Source organism: Phaethon lepturus, unplaced genomic scaffold (assembly GCF_000687285.1).
Source record: "Phaethon lepturus isolate BGI_N335 unplaced genomic scaffold, ASM68728v1 Scaffold44402, whole genome shotgun sequence".
In the NCBI taxonomy this organism is placed as follows: Eukaryota; Metazoa; Chordata; class Aves; order Phaethontiformes; family Phaethontidae; genus Phaethon; species Phaethon lepturus.
In genome coordinates, this window is record NW_010523442.1 from 1 (window position 1) to 9489 (window position 9489).

At 42.9% G+C, this 9489-nt stretch overlaps 2 protein-coding genes across 2 annotated transcripts; one reads left to right on the forward strand and one right to left on the reverse strand.

The window, feature by feature from the left end:
* Positions 1–350: 350 nt before the first annotated feature.
* CACYBP (calcyclin binding protein) lies at positions 351–5464 on the forward strand (the record flags this gene model as incomplete). The annotated part of the gene is made up of 5 exons (XM_010282124.1): positions 351–543; positions 1236–1332; positions 1931–2030; positions 3345–3439; positions 5154–5464. Coding segments are annotated over 5 exons (645 nt in total), but the record flags the coding sequence as incomplete, so codon positions are not given.
* Positions 5465–6966: 1502 nt separating this feature from the next.
* Positions 6967–9252, reverse strand: MRPS14 (mitochondrial ribosomal protein S14). The gene is made up of 2 exons (XM_010282123.1): positions 9098–9252; positions 6967–7201 (listed from the first exon to the last, which is right to left on the reverse strand). Exons 1-2 carry the CDS (start codon positions 9200–9202, stop codon positions 7019–7021), a joined length of 288 nt encoding a protein of 95 aa, XP_010280425.1. The 5' UTR covers positions 9203–9252; the 3' UTR covers positions 6967–7018.
* Positions 9253–9489: the final 237 nt, after the last annotated feature.

Genomic DNA, 9489 nt, shown 5'->3' on the forward strand with positions numbered 1-9489 from the left:
CTGCAGGCGCCTCTCCCTGAGATGGCGGGTGTGCGCTTTTAGCGTAATCTCACTGAGGAGCCGTTCCAGCTGTCGAACTTTTCTCGGTTTCCCTTGTGTTTTAATTGATGAAAGCTTAAACCTTGAGATAAACCGGTCGAGGAGAGAAAACGCGAGCGGCCAGGGAGTGAGGAACGGATGGCTTCGTGCCTAACGGGGGGCAGAGGGAAAGGAAACTACTGACCTGATAAACCTGAAGCTGCTACATCCGGGAAATCCGAAAGTGGCATAACTGGAAGAGCACAGCTGCCAACCTTGCGTAAAAAGAACAGTATCTAATATATGCGTGTGATCTTTTATTTTTGAACCAGTTGCTGAAAGACTTGGAAGAGGTTAAAGAGTTGCTTACGAAAGCCACGAGGAAGCGACTTTGTGATGTCCTGATGACAGAGAAACACAAACTAGAGCTAGAAATCAAGAATCAGCCTCCCCCAAAGCCAAAAGATGTGGCAGAGGAAGAAAAGTCTTCACTGGGAGGGTACACGGTGAAAATAAACAATTATGGTAGGATTTCTTTTCTGAACATGTACTAGAGCTCCAGCATCTCTCTGAAGAGAAGTCAGAGTGGCATTAGTGTGAGTTACAGTTGCCCCTTAGCATTATAGAGAAGCCTGCTGAAGTCTTTATTTCATACTGGAGACCCTGCTTTAAAAGCTGCTGCGTGCTTCCTTGTGCTGTCCCAACCACAGTGTGTAGTAATTCTGTTTGTGTGATAGTACTGGTGGGATGCATTAATGATCCCTGGTGTACCACCTAGTATTTTTTCCATTGGCTAGTAGGAATGAAAGAGTGAGCTTTGGCTTCTTTGCTCACCATGTCAGTGAAAGGAGAGGGAATTGCTCAAGATACTTGTTATGTAGGGAGCAGGGAAAAAAAAGTGGGTCAAGGAAACTGCAGCATAAGCAGCTATCTCTGACGACTCCTGCACAGACAGAGTTGCTCTCCTTTTACCTGAGCTTATAATGTGTTTTTTCTCAGAATTTGCGGGACCTAGGGAGCAGGACAACATGTGAAAACCTTCTCTTGCTCTCAAATTATTCCTGAATAATTCACATCTTTTCCTTATCTCTCTGAAGGTTGTTTCAATAAGGCAGAGATTGTACTCATCGCTAGGGGACTTTGCATGGGGAGTTGGAATGCAATGCGTGAAGCTTATGGAGAAAGCTAGAACTTAATCTGTTTTTTTTCACTTGCAGGTTGGGATCAGTCAGATAAGTTTATTAAAATTTACATCTCTTTAAATGGAGTCCAGAAGCTTCCAGCTGAGAATGTGCAGGTGAATTTCACAGAGAGGTGAGTTCATCTTGTTGCACTGCACCACAAGGGAGAGCATGGATGAAGAACACGATTTGAAATGCAGGAGCCTGTTCTGGATCAGCCCTTACCCCCCACTCCCTTTTTTCCTTGTTTATTTATTTATTTTTGTTTTTTTTAACTTGAGCAGTACTAGCTTTTAGTAGCACTTAGCACATACCCTTAAGTATAGCTCTCCTTAGAGGGAAACAGGGTATTTTCATTATACAAGTGCTTGTTGCACCTCATCATGCTTGACAGGACACACAGTGTTAGCCGTGGTTTTTGATGGTGATAGAACTGCAGTGTACAGTAAGTAAATCTGCCTTTCCCAGGTTGTAGGAGATCAGCAGGGTAGAAAGAACCATAAAGATCGTGACTTGTTGTGAAGTCTGGGCAGGTCCTTTTAAGTCCTCAGTATTAAATCCCACTGAAGATTTGAAAGCCCTGGGAAGAGAGTAATTCAAGGCTGTTGACATGCTTTCCAAAGAAATATGTATGCTAAAGGGCTTTCAGCTATTGTTTTTGGTGGCAAGGCACAATAGTCTTAGAATGATTGGAGTATTTGTGTCCTTCTTCCCCCACTTTCTGGTTCTAGGTCATTTGATCTGCTTGTGAAGAATCTGAATGGGAAGAACTACACTATGACCTTCAACAACCTCCTGAAGCCCATCTCTGTGGAAGGGAGCTCTAGAAAGGTCAGTGTACCTCGGCTGTTAGAGATATTTAGGTACCTCTCAAAGTACTGTGTTCATTGTCTGACTCCAGTTCAAGAGACTCTGTGCCAACCTTCAGTCCCTCCCTTCTGTCTGTAAAGTCTCTTCACTGTGAACGTGATTCTTAATAATCCGTAATCGTCATAACTGTGGAATTGTTCTCTGGAATCCAAGGATTCATATTTCAAAAGATCATGTCTGGATATTATATGCTTTTTTAAAATAAGCTCTCTAACCGGATTTCAGAAATAATTAAGCAGAAAATTCCAGTAAGCATCCATTTGCATCCTTGTGCTTTTAAATACCTCTGAGAAGTTCTTTGCAATTTTAAGGTCTAAGAGACTTGTCAGCAGACCGAGATTTTGAGAAGGTTAAATAGGCTTAATACCCAAAGCAAAGTCTGAAACATGCTCTGCCTTTGTAAGGGTGTGTTGCTGCAGAATTTAACACTAGTACCACTGTACTGCTGATGGCTGTGACTGGTGATAGTGTCCTTGCTGTGCTACTTGTAGCACCTTTGCGGGCTTAGAGATGTGTCAGGGATACCTTTTGTGCGTTCTGTGCAGTCGTGTCCTGCACTTAGTGACATCAGATGTGAAGAAATGATGGTTCAGTTTGAAATTGCCCTAAAACTAGGACAGTGTAAAACTAAAACAACTGAAATAAATGAGTGTGATGCTTTAGTGATTTTTAACATGGCATGAAAGTGAGCAGTGGTAACGTACTTGGTAAGCTAAGCTAAAGCTCCAGCAGACTCGTCTGCTGTAGCACACAAGAGTTCTTTGTGAAATTTAGGTCAGGGTTGCAATTACACTGGCTTTGCTTGTAGCTTGCAAACATACTGCAAGATTAAGCAATGCCCTAAAACTGCTTTCTTATCCTTGGAGAAATAAATTGGGAGAGCCTCTACCTGAACTTGGTATTCTTGGAGAAGTCTAGTACATACAGCGACCGTTTACCAGAAAGTCCTGGGTACTTTTAGCATCCCGAGAATCACCGAACGGCATTTCTGCAGCGGTGTATGTTCTTCCGTATTGGTACCGTAGTACTGTACTAGTATTATATTAATCACACCATTTAAATGGTCCACAACAAGATTAATACATTGTACCCCAAAGCTGAATACATACTATAAGTTCTATATGCTACAGAATAACCAACAGCTGAGATAAATGTTTCAGGAATTTGTGCATATAGAAAGAGGTTTATGTTACGAGCTAACCCTATTCGTTGTGGTTGTGACTAGTATCCTTTTATGAAGCATTCTAAATTCATGCCTTGCTGTTCACCATACAGATAAAGACAGACATGGTCCTTGTGATGTGTAGGAAGAAGCGGGAGGAAAAATGGGAATGTCTCACTCAAGTGGAAAAAGAAAGCAAAGAGAAAGAGTAAGTGTCTCTTCAATCCTCCATCTTGTTTTCCATTTCTTGTTCTGCACGTTGCCTTAGGACTGCCAGGAGAGCAGGTCTGTACTGTACTGGCTCTGCAGGCAGACTGTGAGAATCGCTGTTCTGGGGGACAAGCCTCTAAGATGTTCGAGAATCATTAGGTTGGGATTCTTTTGGTACTAGTAGGAGTTGTAGCGGAGGAGATACACTTTGAGTAGCTGTTTGCCACTCTTCTACTGTTTCATTGCTAATGATGAAGGCTGCATCATAGGAAATACAATAGATAAGACCTGCAGTGAGAGTGCTAAAGGTAATCAATTAAAGATTCATTTATAATTTGATGGCTGCATTCACGGCAAAAACTGCTCTAGTGAGGTTGACTTTTTTTAGATTAAGTGTGTATTATATAGAAATACATGTATTTTCCCTGCAGCTGTTCTGGTCAAAAGAATTATTACTTTGTCACCTGTGTGTGAAGTGCCTGCACAAAGATCCCAGTGTCCTTTTGGCAAAACAGGTCTTTGTTTAGCTAGGTCATTATATGAAGTTGCAAGCTAATTTGTATCACTTCCAGTATGGAAGCAATTGGGAGCAATCCTACAAGCGGCTTAGGCACTGGATACATAAGGGTGGTAAATTACATCAGGACAAGAGACCTTCTATATATATATATATATAATTTAGTATATCATATAATGACTTTATATTATTTTACAATACACAAACATGTTCTTCTCCAGAAGTGAATGTATATGCCCACCTTGAAGCTTGGAAGAAATTTTGCCTGCCAACAGCTATTCATTGTCTGTGTTGATAGGATGATTTACTAAAAACTGATTAGTCCTCACTAACCATACCTCAATTTAGAATTAGAGCAAAAGTACTTTCTCCTCTCAGATGGCGAGGAGATTAAGAGAAGGCAACTTGACTGCTAATGCACGAAATGCACTTAGTGCTCAGGTCCGCGAGACTGGTGGTTAGCCCCGTGCTTGGGGAACTTGCTCCCTCTGCTGATGTGTTTTGATATGCATGTTTTTCAGGTAGCCGGCAGAAATTGGTAACTACCGAAGGGATTTTAGAAAACAGGACAGAGAGGGGCAGTTTTGCCCGAGAGGGCATTATGTATAGCCCTGGTAATGTGGGTCCTGTCATACCCAGGTGCTTACCATGTGGGTGGCACTGTTTGTCAGCTGGCTTCTTAAGTTGAGAAAATTGCTTTGAAATGCAAGGTGCTAAAAAACCAAGTTAGTTAACCTCTGGACATAATCTGAAAAAATGGGAAGCAGAAGATGCCTTTTGGGTTGTGAATGTGGTCACTTCAAAGAGATCAGTGTGGCCATTTTTCTATTTTTATTCACTTTTCACATAATGGCACAGACAGATGTTGTCACTTTCTGGGTCTGCCATATTCCACTTCCGCTTTCTAAAATTAATTTTAGGAAGCTTCCAAGGTCATGCTTACTGCAAAATGCTTCCCATCGTCCTTAGTGGGACAGCTCTAGGTATACTATTCATCTTGCACTTAAGCGTACTCTTTAGGATTCTCCCTACTTGGAAGCTGACTGCAGCGTGACTGAAGACTGCCAGGGTCTAAAGACTTTGCCAAAGCAAAATCCTCACTGTTACCAGAATGTTTCAAACAAATATTAGTGTTCAGTTTTTTGCATAGAATTGTTGGATATCCCTGATCTTCTTACATGTATCCATCTTGCAGGAAGGCTGCCTACGACACCTCAGATCCTAGTGAAGGGCTTATGAACCTTTTAAAAAAGATGTATGCAGAAGGGGATGATGAAATGAAGCGCACCATCAACAAGGCCTGGGTTGAAAGCAGAGAAAAGCAATCCAAAGGGGACATACCAATGGATATTTGAAAGTACTCTAAGGGCCGCCTTAACACTGATCTTCCATGTGAGACATGCTGTGCTGCAAAGATCATTGTTTACACAACCTTCTTCCAAGGAAAGACAGTCATTTTCCATTTCAGGTTGGAGAAAATATTTAAATAAAATAGCTTATAAAGCATTTCCTTCAGTCAAGTGGCTCACCATTTCCTGAAGAGTGGAGCATAGGTAGATCCTTACCCCTCCTTGAAAAAGCATCTCAGATGAGTGTTGCGAAACTGAGAACAGAATGTAAAAGAAAAGGAATCCTAAACTAGGATGGGTCAAGGCCTCTCTGTTGCGAGTGACAGCTGTATCCATCTATTTGCTGGGGCTAATGTCATGCTCGCTATGTGGGGTGTGGCTTTTTGCTTAGGCGTGGGCAAATATGTTGAACTGTAAAGCATGTCACAAAGGGAGAAATGCTGAAGCAAGCAGAAGCGCTATCTATCTCAAGCGCTCACTAGTTGAGCAGAAACAATATGGTGTTAATCCTGTGGTATTAAAATTTAATGATTACTCTTAGAAATTAAATACTGGCTGTTTAACCAGTTTAATTTTGAAAATGAAAGCAGCTCTTTAGCGCCTGTGCAGTGACCTCCTTGGAGTGTCTTTGAGGAGGCATCAACCGCAGGCAGGCTGCTGATGCTGGGCAGCCAGTCTGGCCTGGCTCTAGCAGCATATGAAGAAAAGAGAGACAAGCTCCACTTTCTCCTATCGACTTTCAAGGGTTTTAAGGTGACAGGAGTATATTGAGATAGCTTATACTCCAAACTTTGACTCGGCTGGGGGTGATGGGTTGCTGTCAGTTTGCTGCCAGTGTGCCTTCCACCTGGTGGCAGTAACACTTGGCCTGTTTATTGCAGCCTCTTGGCCCCACTGCTAGGGAAGGGGACAGAGTAGCCATTTCACCTCCATTGCCCTGCTTTGAAGAAGAGTACAGGGCAAACATGAGCTTAGCAGCAGGCTTGTTGCTATTGTCGTTTCCTTCCCGCTTCCTTCTCATGTCTCTGCCAAGGATGGATTAGTTTGATGTTACCTGATGAATTAAAGAAGCCATTACTGTCCTATTATGGTAGGACTTAGTTGCTACCTTGTTCTTAAAGCATCGGACCAAGCGCCGCACTACAGGCAGGAGATGAGATAAATACTAGCACATTGTCGTTTCTAATAGGTCCTTTATCCACTTTGTCTGCTTGCTAATATACATGTATTAAGTTTGCATAGCAAGAGTATCTAAACTTGAGGCCATGTTTTATTTTCAGTTCATGCTCTTCCTTGTTCATGGCAGAATACTACTTTGCCCTGTTGTACAATTCCATTTATGCTTTTACCCAACTTACCATGGTGAATTTACCGTATGGTGGCAAAAAAACTGCTTGAACGAGCCTTGTGCTGTTATGTCTTTATTTCTGACAAACTTCAGCTTAGTTCTGCAACAATTAGGTAGTGATTTTTGCTCCCGCCGCCTCAAAATAAAACTGCCTCTCATACAGACCAGCTTCTTGTCAGTTAACTGACACCAACTGCAATCAGTTAAGAGAGTTTAATGAATCAGCACAGCTTCTCATCCTTCCCTTATTTAGTTTGATATTGATGCTGGACTCTTAGACAGGATGGTTTTGCCTTAATGACTCCAACACACAAACTGAGCCCATTTTGTGTTCTCTGCCTGAATGTATATCCATGTGGTGATCTACCACATGGCCCTCTGTATCCCAGACATCTGAGCATGGTCAGCAAAATGGCGGAAAACGATTCTGCTGAGCCTCCAACGCCGCTTCACCCCCCGAGGGCGGGATGTCAGGACACACCTATTTCGGATCCTCACAGGGCAGCTGTCCCGGGGCAAGCTGGCAATCTCTTTATCAGCCACTTCCTAAAACGAAGACCACAGCATAGAGTTTATCTGTGTTCCCCAGGATTTTGAGGGGGCCTATTTGCCAGACCTCAAAAATCTAGCTGTAGAGTAGGTACCACCACAAGCTTCTCTACCACCTCATGAGTATGCTTTGCTATTTGGTAGGGAACTGGCACCTGTCCTCGCCTGACCCTTTCTTTCTGGACATCCCAACAGTGAATGCAAAATGATCCACATGGAGACCCTAGAGTTAACCTTATTACACAGACTGAACAACCTCATGCCAGTAATTATCGTTCGTCAAAAATCTGCTTGGCTTTATCCACGTAGCAGGGTAGGCTATTCATTTAAGATAAGCTGAACTTAAGTGGCTGTTCCCTGTTAACCACCTTCCCAGGTAATATGCTTTAATGTCAGTAAAAGGAATCTCATACAGTATACTTCAGAAGGAGCTCCAGGCAGAGGAGGAAAAGTCAAAGTGTCTCTGTTCTAATGAGAAGGCTTAAGAAAGGTCTTTCCACATGCAATAAGAGTGCTCAACAGTTTTCAGGGAGCAGCAAATGGAATTTCAGATGAACAAGCGAGCTCAGCAGGCAAATGCAGCCGGAAGGAAGTCAAAGCCAGGTAAGCATCCCTAACTGCAGCATTCCTAATATATTATTTTCTAAAGGAGAGAAGGGCTCCAAAGAATCCTCTGTTCAGTCATGGTAGGAGGCCACAGTTGGAGCTAAAAAGGCGGCTGGGCTACAAAAACTCCCATTATGGTGCAGGAGTGCTGAAAAGCAATAGTGTAAGGCTATCTTCTAGAGGGATGTTCGCCTTCAAGGGAAGATGGCATCGAGACAGCAGCAACGTGACCTTCAACTTCAGTAACAGCAAGGTCAGTAGGACTTCTTGTCTTCAGAACATATTTCAGTTACTGGTTTTGTTCAGTTGTGCCTCTTGTTTGTGTAGATAGCCCAAATAACATTTTGTAGGGCAGCAAAAAGTTACCTTTCTGGAGTCTTTTTCTTTAATCTAACTGCTGCTGTGACTTTGTGACTTCCAAAGGTGACAAAAGCAGCTGAGGAATACCAAAAGCAAAGCCAGCTGCCATTAATTTCCCCACCCTGTAAGGACATTCAACACAGAGAAGACTTGCCAAGAGAATGATGAAGTCCATACATAAAACCAGATTCACCAGATACACTTTCTCTCCCAGAATGTTTAACGATGAAAGGATGTCCCCACAACTAGGCATGGCCAGATCAAATATGTACAGGAATAGTTTAAGACTATTTCTGATGCTTGCAAATGTTTTTAATGCTTAGTAAGGAAGGTTGAGAGCAGGGCAACAAAATATGTGCATTTTTAAGAACAGATCTAACACCCAGATCTGATGCAGCTTTTACATGCTTGTAGCTCAGGCAAGGAGTAAAATTAAGTATTTCTAATTGAACAAGTTGGTGGATTTGGCTGGATCAGGCTTCTATGTTTTTAAATAAGCAAAAAAATCTGAAGCTTATTTAGGAAACTATAAAAGTAACCACATATCCCACATTATCAGAAATAAGGAAAATAACTTTCTGAATGTATGTTAGTGACTGAGGGGAAAAAAATGAGACTTCATCCCAGATAATGTCACACATACTGCTTACATGAAAAGCACTGTTTTTAAAATAAAACAAAAACCCACAATCCAACACACACAGCCTCCAGCCAAAAGGCTGAGGCTCTGAAGATGCCTAGGCACTAGCAGTAACTATGCAATATGACATGACTCTGTGCTCCTGACTTAGAGAAACGCAAGTGTTTGTGACCTGGCAGGGCCACTCGGGTCTGTAAAGCGTGTGCTGCGGCCCAGTGCACATCACAGCAGTAGGAACCATGTGCGGGCTCGTGCCCTGCCCTGGCCGGGGCATGGCTGCCCCGTACCTGCAGCTCCTTGGGAAGGATGGTGTTTTTCCGGATGGCGTTGATCCGCAGCCTCTCGTCCGCGTACTCGTATGCCAGTTTCCTTCTCTTGACGTCCCGCAGCATCCTCCAGTCCACATAGTAGCTCCGCACTTGCCTTGTGCATGGTGAGGGGAGAACCTAATAACAAAAATTAAGTTTATAGTACTCATGTACAGTTTGCCCAATTCAATATGAATTATTACCATAAACGTCTCCTCGTCACGCTTTTTCAAATTACTTTCTTTCAGGGCAGCTCCTGCCCAAGAAATGTAGGGTGTGATCCAGTTCAGTTCACAAAAGCCAGCAAGGACTTGACGCGGGCGACACAAATAACCCCGAGGTTACATACACCCATCCCCCCGGGGGGGTGC